Here is a 12,634-nt window from a genome sequence, read left to right as displayed (position 1 = left end):
TGCTGTTGGTTTGAGATCCCGTCTCCAGCAGCTTGGTTCTCCGCGGTCCCGGCTCACCCTCGTCGCAGCTCCCGTCGTCGGGCTGCGGCTGGGTGAGATGCACCCAAAGGGCTGGGCTGCGGCCGGAGCGGTGACACCGGCTCCGCGGTGCGCACCGGGCTCCTGGCCCACGGGTGCCGTGGGGGTGGCGGTGTCAGATCTCATGTTGGACAGTGGCATCAATAAACAGAGCAATGATGGGATAAGTTGTCGGGACCTGTTAATGCCTTTGCAGAACCAAAGTCCTCGCTGCAGGCCTTTCCGTGTGTATGAACCCCCCCAAAATTTATAAGTGACGGCCTCTGCAGCGCTAGAAAGCGCGTGGAGCTCATGAGAGCCTCTGGCCAGTCACTGCCGCGGAGAGAAGCACTTCGGGGCTGCCAGGGCAGGCTCCAGCCGAGGTTCCTGCTGCTGGGGTGGTGCTTCAAACTCCCAGGGAGCAGTTTGGGGTGTCAGGTTGTGGTATGTGGTCTGACATGGCTTAAACATGCTGTGGCGGGGCTGGTGTCCCAGGAGGGAGGTGCTGGTGTGGGACAGGAGGGCCCGACTGGCTGCTCGGTACCCCTTGGCAGCCTCCCCGCATCCCCCTCATCAGAGCTAAATGCAATTAGGGGGAATAAAGAAATTAAAAGCAGAAATGGCTCTGGTTCTCAGCAGCTCATATTCATCACACTAGCAGTGCTGTGAACCTGGCACTGTCCCTTTTTCTTCCTAAAAATGGATGGATTCAGCTTTTTTTTGGCAAAGCGGCCACTTAGGTGCCTGTACTAGCAAAGGGGGCCTGGCTGCCCCTCTGCAGTGCTGGGACCTGCCCAGGGAGCCTCGGGGACGGGCAGCCCCCTCCTCGCCTCAGCATGGCCAGGCCAGGCTCCGCTGGGCCCCACGCGGTGACTGCTCTCGCGCTCGTGCTGCTCCTCGCCAGCCCCTTCCGTCGCTGGACGCTGCCAGGATTTAACACCGTCCCGGTGACCTTCAGCGGCTCGAGTGTCAACAGCCCGTCCGCAGCCGCAGCTCCCACACCCGGGACACACACACGCACACACAGAGCCGTCGCGGCCCGCGGCGCGTGCCGAGCTCAGGGCGGCAGCGGCACTGAGAAAACGCAGAGGTGGCGGTGCGAGGCACAAACCTGAGGGCAGCACATGCCGCGAGCAGCCGTGCCACCCCCTCGAGTTGTCTGCAGGTTGTCAGCACCCTCCGCTCATTGCAGGCGGGTTCGTTCGGGCAGTGCTGAGCGCTGCACACTCCTCAGCTAAAACACTGCTCAACTATGGGGGCTAACGGCACCGTCCCGCAGCAGGACCAACTCTTCCCCGCGGGTTCGGGCCCGTCACGCTCACCCAGCCTTCCCTGGCCCAGGGTGCTGGGAGAGCTGGGCATGGCTGCACCCAAAAGGCAGCAGCCCCGGGGATGGGATGAGCAGGGGCCACCGCCGTCCCGGCTTGGGTGTGAGAGAGGCAGCGTACCTGCCCCCGGCAGCATGCCAGCGCCGCCCGCGCTGCAGCCCAGAGGCTTGGGCTGAGGAAGAAAACCAGGCTGTCACCCCAGGATGCTGCAACGGCGGTGAGCAGGGGGCTGAAAGCATGGTGCCGACCCCGCCATAGCCACCAGGACAGAGTCTGGGGGCCTGCCGTGGTGGGGAAGCGAGCCGGCAGGGACTTTTGGTAGGGCACAGCCCACGGCAGGACAGTAACCCCCCGGGGAGGGAGGGTTATTCGGCTGCTGCTTTACTGCCAGGGCCAGCCCAGCCACCAGCAGCATGTCAGGGATGCACAGGGCTCCCAAGAACACTGGGGTTGCTCCTTGGGCCCCGGCTGGCCGCGCACCAGGGTGGCAGAGGTGCAAAGCCAACGGCTGCACCCACGGGCCTGATTCTGAGCACCCACCACCTGCAGGGGCCGAGCCCACTGCAACAGCACAGAGCAGACATGTCCCTGCAGCCTGCAGAGACACACGAGGGGGCTTGGGGGGCTATGGGGGGCCCTCCTCTTTTCCCTACACACTGCTGCTGCCCTCTGGGTGTTTTGGGGCTCGGGCGAGAGCAAAAGGGACATTGGGAGAGCCACAGGCAGCTGTGGGGTGCAGGATGGAAGTCGGAGGCCCCCCATCCCGCGGCGGCTTCTCGGTTTGGTGGGATTTCACATGTGCTGGAAGGGGTTGGCAGCACACAGCGAGGCAGCCGGCCCCGGGGAAGCGGCTCACCGGCCGGATTACACTCGGCTCCCACATGTCACAGCTGCCACAATCCCTTAAACTGTATTAACCCCCAAATGTGGCGGGTGGGAAGGATCCTGCGCCGCACCTCCAACCCACCCGTGATGGCCCAAGCCGGGGTGAAGCTCCCTGGTGCGTTTCAGGTTATAAATGATTAAATTTATTTAAGTAGCCAGAGCATTGGAGGTGGCTGGCAGCACCCTGCCAAAGCCTGCCAGCCTGCAGCCCTGGGCACCCAGGAGGGCTCCGACTGCACTGGGGAACCACAGCATCCCTTTCTTAAACAATTTATAAAGCTGAGAGGGTGAAAACCCAGTGGCACACTGCAGGCTGGGTGTCCCACGGGGTTCACAGGGCCTCCCCATCCAGGAGCTGCTGGGCGGTGTTGCTGGAGGGCAGGGACCATCTCCCCACCCCGCCGCACCCCACGGCATGCTCTGGCTCTTGCACCAATGCCCCGGTGCAGGGTGGGATGAAGCCTCGCACTCACACACGCACCAGCCCTCCCCAGGCTGCGGCCGCCAGCATCATCCCCGCTCCCGTGGGCTGCCCACGGCCACGTGTGTGTGCAGATGTGAGCACACGCACCCACACACGGCGCCCTGTGCTCCCCCCTGGCATTTCCCTGCTCATTCCTCCCTGGTTTGCACACACTCACGCACACAGACACGCTCACAGGTGTGTGCTGAGATCCAGGCACGTGAACATACACAGGGAGAGACAGAGACACCCCCACAAGTGTGCACACGCATGTAATAACATGGGTGCACACACACAGACACACAAATGTACACAGAGGTATACACCCCCCCCATATAGACACTGATACACACACAAACATACCCCTACACACCAACAACCACATACGTGTACGGAGACACACGCGCAGGCACGTGCGCCCATACATGTGTGTGTGCCCCCACACACACGCATACACAAACGCATAAATGCGCACACACAGAGAGGCACGCATGTGCAAACCCATGCACACACACACAAGCATGCATGTACTGCACGCGCAGACACGCCACACACGTGCACACCACACACAGGCAAACAGATGCACACGGACCGTGTACATCCAGACATGCCTGTACACACAGGCGTACACGTGCACAGGCATGTCAATACAGACACGCATGTGCATTCATGCATGTACAAATGTGCAGACTCATCCCCACATACATGGCTATGTCAACACACAAGCATGCCTGCACAGACACACACACACATGCCAACACAGGTGTGCAGACACATGTGCACGCACAGGTCCGCATGCACATACACATACAACATCCAGCTGCGCACAGATGCATGTGCGTGCACACACATGCCGATGTAAAGGCACACAAGTATGCAGGGACACACACCCCAACACACATGGCCACATGTATGCATATGCATGCACACATATATGCACAGAGATACACTGACGTACATGCACATGCCAACACATTCATGCACACCCATGCATGCACATGTATACCCATGCATGCACACACATGCACACACCAATGCAAAGGCACACACGCATTCCCACGTGCACATCAACACGCAAGCACACTTGCACACATACACTTAAGACTTCACACACGCCAACATACATGCACACGCTTGCATGTGCATGCTGGCGCACATGCACCTATACACCCATAGACATGCCTACACACATGTGCACGCACATGCATGTGCACAGACATGCACAGGCACCAACATACGCCCCCGCAGACCCTCAGCTGCCAGGTGCCCTGCAGCCCTGTTCGTACCCCTGCCTGTAGCCACCCTGCCAGCAGCCCTGCCTGCCTGCAACCCTGCCTGCAGCCCTGTTCGCAGCCCTGCCTGCACCCACCCTGCCTGTAGCCCTGCCTGCACCCCTGCCTGCACCCACCCTGCCTGCAGCCCTGCCTGTAGCCCTGCCTGCAGCCCTGCCTGCCTGCAGCCCTGTTCGCAGCCCTGCCTGCACCCACCCTGCCTGTAGCCCTGCCTGCAGCCCTGTTCGCAGCCCTGCCTGCACCCACCCTGCCTGCACCCACCCTGCCTGCACCCACCCTGCCTGTAGCCCTGCCTGCAGCCCTGCCTGCCTGCAATCCTGTTCGCAGCCCTGCCTGCACCCACCCTGCCTGCAGCCCTGCCTGCAGCCCTGTTCGCAGCCCTGCCTGCACCCACCCTGCCTGCACCCACCCTGCCTGCACCCACCCTGCCTGTAGCCCTGCCTGCAGCCCTGCCTGCCTGCAATCCTGTTCGCAGCCCTGCCTGCACCCACCCTGCCTGTAGCCCTGCCTGCAGCCCTGTTCGCAGCCCTGCCTGCACCCACCCTGCCTGTAGCCCTGCCTGCGGCCCTGTTCGCAGCCCTGCCTGCACCCACCCTGCCTGTAGCCCTGCCTGCAGCCCTGTTCGCAGCCCTGCCTGCACCCACCCTGCCTGCACCCACCCTGCCTGTAGCCCTGCCTGCAGCCCTGTTCGCAGCCCTGCCTGCACCCACCCTGCCTGTAGCCCTGCCTGCAGCCCTGTTCGCAGCCCTGCCTGCACCCACCCTGCCTGTAGCCCTGCCTGCGGCCCTGTTCGCAGCCCTGCCTGCACCCACCCTGCCTGTAGCCCTGCCTGCAGCCCTGTTCGCAGCCCTGCCTGCACCCACCCTGCCTGCAACCCTGCCTGCAGCCCTGTTCGCAGCCCTGCCTGCACCCACCCTGCCTGCAGCCCTGCCTGCCTGCAGCCCTGTTCACAGCCCTGCCTGCACCCACCCTGCCTGTAGCCCTGCCTGTAGCCCTGTTCGCAGCCCTGCCTGCACCCACCCTGCCTGTAGCCCTGCCTGCGGCCCTGTTCGCAGCCCTGCCTGCACCCACCCTGCCTGTAGCCCTGCCTGCGGCCCTGTTCGCAGCCCTGCCTGCACCCACCCTGCCTGCAGCCCTGCCTGCAATCCTGTTCGCAGCCCTGCCTGCACCCACCCTGCCTGCACCCACCCTGCCTGTAGCCCTGCCTGCAGCCCTGCCTGCCTGCAATCCTGTTCGCAGCCCTGCCTGCACCCACCCTGCCTGCAGCCCTGCCTGCAGCCCTGTTCGCAGCCCTGCCTGCACCCACCCTGCCTGTAGCCCTGCCTGCAGCCCTGTTCGCAGCCCTGCCTGCACCCACCCTGCCTGTAGCCCTGCCTGCCTGCAGCCCTGTTTGCAGCCCTGCCTGCACCCACCCTGCCTGTAGCCCTGCCTGCCTGCAGCCCTGTTCGCAGCCCTGCCTGCACCCACCCTGCCTGTAGCCCTGCCTGCAGCCCTGCCTGCCTGCAATCCTGTTCGCAGCCCTGCCTGCACCCACCCTGCCTGCAGCCCTGCCTGCAGCCCTGTTCGCAGCCCTGCCTGCACCCACCCTGCCTGTAGCCCTGCCTGCAGCCCTGTTCGCAGCCCTGCCTGCACCCACCCTGCCTGCACCCACCCTGCCTGCACCCACCCTGCCTGTAGCCCTGCCTGCAGCCCTGCCTGCCTGCAATCCTGTTCGCAGCCCTGCCTGCACCCACCCTGCCTGCAGCCCTGCCTGCAGCCCTGTTCGCAGCCCTGCCTGCACCCACCCTGCCTGCACCCACCCTGCCTGCACCCACCCTGCCTGTAGCCCTGCCTGCAGCCCTGCCTGCCTGCAATCCTGTTCGCAGCCCTGCCTGCACCCACCCTGCCTGCAGCCCTGTTCGCAGCCCTGCCTGCACCCACCCTGCCTGCACCCACCCTGCCTGTAGCCCTGCCTGCAGCCCTGTTCGCAGCCCTGCCTGCACCCACCCTGCCTGTAGCCCTGCCTGCAGCCCTGTTCGCAGCCCTGCCTGCACCCACCCTGCCTGTAGCCCTGCCTGCGGCCCTGTTCGCAGCCCTGCCTGCACCCACCCTGCCTGTAGCCCTGCCTGCAGCCCTGTTCGCAGCCCTGCCTGCACCCACCCTGCCTGCAACCCTGCCTGCAGCCCTGTTCGCAGCCCTGCCTGCACCCACCCTGCCTGCAGCCCTGCCTGCCTGCAGCCCTGTTCACAGCCCTGCCTGCACCCACCCTGCCTGTAGCCCTGCCTGTAGCCCTGTTCGCAGCCCTGCCTGCACCCACCCTGCCTGTAGCCCTGCCTGCGGCCCTGTTCGCAGCCCTGCCTGCACCCACCCTGCCTGTAGCCCTGCCTGCGGCCCTGTTCGCAGCCCTGCCTGCACCCACCCTGCCTGCAGCCCTGCCTGCAATCCTGTTCGCAGCCCTGCCTGCACCCACCCTGCCTGCACCCACCCTGCCTGTAGCCCTGCCTGCAGCCCTGCCTGCCTGCAATCCTGTTCGCAGCCCTGCCTGCACCCACCCTGCCTGCAGCCCTGCCTGCAGCCCTGTTCGCAGCCCTGCCTGCACCCACCCTGCCTGTAGCCCTGCCTGCAGCCCTGTTCGCAGCCCTGCCTGCACCCACCCTGCCTGTAGCCCTGCCTGCCTGCAGCCCTGTTTGCAGCCCTGCCTGCACCCACCCTGCCTGTAGCCCTGCCTGCCTGCAGCCCTGTTCGCAGCCCTGCCTGCACCCACCCTGCCTGTAGCCCTGCCTGCAGCCCTGCCTGCCTGCAATCCTGTTCGCAGCCCTGCCTGCACCCACCCTGCCTGAGCCCTGCCTGCAGCCCTGTTCGCAGCCCTGCCTGCACCCACCCTGCCTGTAGCCCTGCCTGCGGCCCTGTTCGCAGCCCTGCCTGCACCCACCCTGCCTGTAGCCCTGCCTGCGGCCCTGTTCGCAGCCCTGCCTGCACCCACCCTGCCTGCAGCCCTGCCTGCGGCCCCGCGGGGCCCGGCCAGCCCGGCAGCGCCCGCCCCGTCCCGTCCGTGGGCCGGTGCCCGCCCCGCCGCGCTTCCGGGCCGCGCCGCCGGCGGTAGCATGGCGCGGGCCGTGCTGGCGCTGGGCGAGAGCCTGCAGGCCGAGGCCACCTGCCCCGTCTGCCTGGAGCTCTTCTCCGAGCCCGTTATCACCGAGTGCGGGCACAGTTTCTGCGGGCCCTGCATGGCGGCCGTGCTGGGGAGCCCCCCGCGCCCCGCCGCCTGTCCCCAGTGTCGCGCAACCGTGGGCCCCGAGTCGCTGCGGCCCAACCGCTCGCTGGGGGCCATGGCGGAGCTGGCGGGGGCGCTGGGGGACGAGGCGCGCCGGCCTCGCTGCCCGGCCCACGGCGAGGCCCTCGGCCTCTTCTGCCCGAGCTGCCGCACGCTGCTCTGTGCCCTGTGCCGAGAGGGGCCGCGGCACCGCGACCACCGCGCGCTGCTCGCCGAGGAGGCCGCCCGGCAGCTGCGGGTAGGGGGAGCTGGGGGGGTGCGGGGGCCCCTGGGGAACGGGCTGGGTCAGCTCCCGCCTCCGGGCTGGGGCCCCTCGGGGCACAGGCTGGGGTCCCCTCCGGGCATGGATCTGGGTGCCCTCGGGGCACAGGCTGGGGTCCCCTCGGGGCACAGGCTGGGGTCCCCTCAGGGCACAGGTTGGGGTCCCCTCCAGGCATGGATCTGGGTGCCCTCAGGCACACATCTGGGGTCCCCTTGGGGCACAGGTCGGGGTCTGCTCCAGGAACAAGTTAGGGTCCCCTTGGGGCATAGGTCAGGGTCCTCCTCAGGCACAGGTCGGGGTCCCCTCCAGGCAGAGGCTGGGGTCCTCTCAGGGGACAGGTCGGGGTCCCTTCCAGGCATAGGCTGGGGTCCCCTCTGGGCACAAATATGGGGTCCAGCCCAGGCACTGGTTGGGGTCCCCTCCAGGCATGGATCTGGGTGCCCTCGGGGCACAGGTTAGAGCCCCTGCCCAGCCATGGATTTGGGTCCCCATCTGGCCATGGTTTGGGGTCCCTGTCTGGATATGGGCTTGGGGTCCCTGTCTGGGCACGGGTTGGGGTCCCCACCTGGCCATGGTTTGGCTGCAGCTACGGGGGACACGGCGTCTCCCTGTAGATGTAGGCTGGGGTCCCCCCTGCCAGCAGCTTGCTCTGCCACAGGGCATGGCTTGGAGGAGCACAAGGATTTTTTAATTTTAATACTCCAGCAAATTTATGGAGTGCGTCTGAGACGCAGTGCTGCTGTCACTGCAAACCTCTTCCCACAAATCCCACTTCCAACCCAAAAAGTTGTTTTTCCTAATTAACAAAAAAAAAATAAAAATTCCAACCAAACCCAAACCACAAACTTCAGGGTTTCCACATGAAGCTATTGCAGAAATGTTGCTGGCCAAAACAGCTGCGCGTTGGGATCTCCCTTCCCTGCCTGTATTGCGGGCTTGGAGAGAGGTGCGTGCTGCCTCTGAGCCTTTCGCTGCAGGGCTGAGCTCAAAACCTGCCCCAGTGACCCCTCCCCGCAGAGTGGTGGTGTCCCTGCAGGGGTTGTTAGGTGACATCCTCTCACTCCTGCAAATGTAACCCCCAAAATCACTAAATACCATTTTTTTTCCTCTCCAGGAGACACTCCAGAGCAACCTGGTTTTTCTACAAAAAGAGAAAGAAGAATTTAAGCCCAAAGGAGAAGAGAAAAGCGATGGCCTGCTGGTACGTGTGTGGCTCTCCGTGCGTGTGCTGTGCCCCCCTGCCTGCTTACCTACCCGTGTTCACGGCATGTACCATCTTTCCCTCTCCCCATATACATTTATCTCCTTTTCTGTAACAACACTATTTTCTCTCCCTCTCTGTCCATCCCATATATCCTTCTTCCACCCTCCGCTGTCCACCCAAGGGTCCATCAACATCCAGACTTGCCACCCCTCTCCCCCCCTCTGCTCTTCCAGCTTTTTCTCCAAAAAAACTCTTTTCCTTTTCCCTGTGATCCTTGGCTCCCTCTTCGCAGCACCGGGTCCCCGTGCCTGCGCGGAGGCTCCCGGAGGATGGGATGGCTCAGGTGCCTCCGCGCGGGTGCCTTGCAGGGGAAGGTGTCCTCGGAGCGGCAAAGGGTGCGCGACACCTTCAAGCAGCTGCAGCAGTTCCTGCAGCAGCAGGAGGGTGTCCTGCTGGCCCAGCTCGACCAGGCACATGGGGAGCTCGCCAAGGAGCGCCGCGAATACATCTCCAGTGTTTCGGAGAGAAAATCGCTGCTGGACACGCTGATTGCGGAGATAGAGAAGAAACGTGACCAGCCGGTGGTGGAATTCCTTATGGTGAGGCTGCATTGCCCACCCGGGCGCTATGACCCGCCCTGGTGAGGCTGGGGGCACCCACCCAGCACCCCTGCGCCCCGGTGCCCGTGCTGGTGTGAGTCTGGGCCTGCAGCTGAGGCAAGGCAAGGCAAGGGTTTGGTGAGCGAGTCACCAGAGAGTCCCCAGGAGAGTGGTGTGACCCCCCCCCTAATCCCTACCACCCTGCTTCACACAGCAGGGGAGCGACCGTAACTCACTGCCCTGGGGACCGTAGTCCTTCTTGGCAGTGCCAGCGCTGACCTGGTGTTTTCTCTCTTCCAGGATGTTGGCAAAACCCTGAGCAGGTACGAAACGGGCTCAGTAACGCTCTCCAATGTGGCTCTTTTGGGCAGGGGTTTGGAAACGCAGCAGGCGGCTGTGCAGCATCAGCCGGGAGGGAGGTGGCTTTTCCCTGTTGAGTATTTGGGTTTTAATGTGATGTTATCTGGAGCCAGAGGTTGTTGCACCCCTGTTAATGATGGGGTTCCCGTGCTGATAGCTGGGACACAGCTCCCCTGAGTCCTGTTGCTGTAGGGTACTGTCCCCCCATTATCCCTCCTGGTCCCGGGTGCTGGCTGACTGCTGGGGTCAAAGCTCCTCTCCTTGTTTTCCCCTCAGCTGCGAGGCAGCAAAGGCCCCAGTCCCAGAGCCAGTTTCCCCGGAGCTGCAGAGGACTGTTAATAACCTCTCTGAGATAAGCCAGCTGGTTGTGGGTGTGGTGGCCAAATTCAAAGGTAAGGCAAAGAAACAGTGAGCGATGCCTTGCTCTGTAGGCAGCGTCCCTGCGCCGTGCTCCCCGTGGGCTGCAGTGGGAGATCCTCACTGCCCACAGCCTCTGCCTGGAGATCGGGGGCAAAATGCGCCTGCTCCAGATGGGACCCAGCTTTGCTGGAGCCCATGGCTGTGGGAGCGGGGGAGTGGGCTCCACGTCTGGCTTGCTGTCCTGATGGGGAGCAGGAAAGATGCCACAAGAGGAGAGAGCCTCAGGTATCTTCCTTTCCTTCCTCTAGTGAACCTGCTGAGCGAGATGGACAGAGAAAGGGGTAAGTTTCTGGAGTTGATGGGCACAAATGGGGGAGAAGAGCTTTCCAGAGTGAGTTTCCTTATGCCCTTGAGGCAGAGATGGGCTCACACCACAACATCTAATCCAGGGTCTGTCTAAAACCCAGTCCCTTTGTTTTGACTAGGCCTGCTATAAAAATTGGGGTGCATCCCCCGTGCCAGGGAACACCAAGCAACACTGTCCTTGGGCAGGGCCAGGGCAGCACAAGGCCCTCGGCTTCCCTGTCTCTGGAGACTTATCTTCTTTTGCTGTGACTAGTTAAGCGAAGGGGCCATACGCATTTTGATCTGGCTTTTAAGCACAGATCAGAAATGCCTTTGCAAGTGCTCGGGGTCCACACGGTCCTGGGGGCATTGCAGGGCTCGGGGCTGGCTGGAGCTGTTTGTGCTGAGGCCGGTCTCTGCCGTCTCAGTTTTCAGGATGAGGGACCTGATACACAGGATGGGCGTGCCTCAGTTTCCCCCGCTCTGCTGTCTCTGCTGTGAGCCAGGGCCCTGGAGGAACGGGTTTGGCAGAGGGCCTGGGGCGGTGGCACTGCGAGGTGACGCCTCTGTGGCCTTGTGGGACGGCCGCAGGATGGCAGCAGAACATCCCACATGAACGGGCGGGTCGAGCTCTGCAGTGAGATCGCCTGGTTACTCAGCGGAGCAGGGTTAGGAGTTGTTTTTCCCTTTGGTGAGCATTTGTCCCCCTTGTCACCAGAGCAGGGACTGGCCTGGCACCAGGGCAGCCTTGCAGGCAATGCTTCCTCACGCTCCGGGCATGCGTTGCACCCACACACAGAGCCTGGCTGCAGCCCCATCACACTTAGACCCAGCAATATCCAGCACAGGATTAGCAAAGCAGGTGTAGCAACGTCCATTGAGTCTGTCCCCTGCACGTGGGGACGCCACCGGGCTCAGTCCTGCTTCAGGGAGCGTTGCTTTGCCCGTGGGTCCTGGCGTGGAGGGCAGCGAGTGCCCCGTGTCCCGTGCCGCCTGAGGGGGTGGCAGGTGCTGCGTGTTTGTGCTGGCGGGGCACGAGTGCCCACTGTGCTCACAGGACATGTCCAAGTCCTGTGGAAGAGGAGGGAGAGGTGCTGGCTCGCTCCTCAGCAGGCAAGGGACTGATGTTTCCCTCTGTTGTGTGTTAGTGAAGGTGACACTGGATCCAGAGACGGCAGGCCCGCATCTGGTCATCTCGAAGGACCACAAAACTCTGCGGATGGGAGAGGGCCAGCAAAACCTCCTTGACAGCCCCAAGAGATTCACGGGCAGCCCCAGTGTCCTGGGCTCCCAGGGTTTCACAGCTGGGAGGCATTACTGGGAGCTGGAGGTGGGAGACGGAGACAGCTGGGCTGTGGGGGTGGCCGTGGAGTCTGTGCGGAGGAAGGACTCGCTCAGCATGGCCATGGGGAAGATCTGGGCACTGCGGCGGGACTGGGATCAGCAGTACACGGCGCTCCACATGCCCCCCGCCCCGCTGGCACTGCAGAAAGAGCCCCGGCAGATCAGAGTCCACCTGGACTATGAAGCAGGCCAAGTGACCTTCTACAATGCAGAAAACATGGTGCAGATCTTGGAGTTCAAGGCCTCCTTCACCGAGAAGGTCTTTCCATACTTTTGGCTCTGGTCAAAAGAAACCTACATCCAGCTGCGTGACTGACGGGGTCAGATGCCTCCCGGTCCCCTGCCCGTTCCTTCGGCTAGCTGAGCAGGCAAGAGGTGTGGGAGTGACGCAGCTCTGCCTGGGCTGGATCCCCTTTGCATGTTTGCTGCATCTCTCCTCCTGTCAAGTCCTTTGGACCATTAAAGATGCGTTGTCTCACCTGGGGGTGCCTGCATGCTGGTATTTGGGGCAGATCTCACAGTGTCACACCTGTCCCTGCGGGTGCTGAGGACACTCAAAAATAAGCAAGAAAGAGGCAGGGGAGATGCTCCGATTGCCCATGCTGGTGTTTGGCAGCGCTGCATGGCTTGCTTTGGCTTGGTGTGGTGTGCTGTGTTGTGAGCAGTGTGGGGATACAGCCACCCCACAGCTAGGAACTCAGGGTGGAGCCACAGAGCTGCTAATAGTGGTGGTAGTTGCTCATGTAAAACTGCAAAAACGGTTGCTTGAAGGGAAAATGTTCAGGGAGGGGAGAGGGCCAACTGGGGAGCTGGAGTGAGGGCACAGCCCGAGCACCTCCAGGCTCGAAGAGCAGCAGTGATGGGTGTGATGGGGATCTGTGA

At 63.2% G+C, this 12,634-nt stretch overlaps 1 protein-coding gene across 1 annotated transcript; it reads left to right on the top strand.

Annotated features, from left to right (window-relative positions):
* Positions 1 to 7,052: 7,052 nt before the first annotated feature.
* On the top strand, positions 7,053 to 12,230 carry LOC104049520 (E3 ubiquitin-protein ligase TRIM7-like). The gene is made up of 7 exons (XM_064445268.1): positions 7,053 to 7,516; positions 8,655 to 8,741; positions 9,113 to 9,343; positions 9,644 to 9,666; positions 9,980 to 10,095; positions 10,372 to 10,404; positions 11,557 to 12,230. The coding sequence occupies exons 1-7, from the start codon at positions 7,109 to 7,111 to the stop codon at positions 12,066 to 12,068; spliced, it is 1,410 nt and encodes a 469-aa protein (XP_064301338.1). The 5' UTR covers positions 7,053 to 7,108; the 3' UTR covers positions 12,069 to 12,230.
* Positions 12,231 to 12,634: the final 404 nt, after the last annotated feature.

Source organism: Phalacrocorax carbo, chromosome 2, assembly GCF_963921805.1.
Source record: "Phalacrocorax carbo chromosome 2, bPhaCar2.1, whole genome shotgun sequence".
NCBI lineage: Eukaryota > Metazoa > Chordata > Aves > Suliformes > Phalacrocoracidae > Phalacrocorax > Phalacrocorax carbo.
The sequence above is the reverse complement of the archived record's forward strand: the minus strand, read 5'-3'. Positions and strand labels throughout refer to the sequence as shown.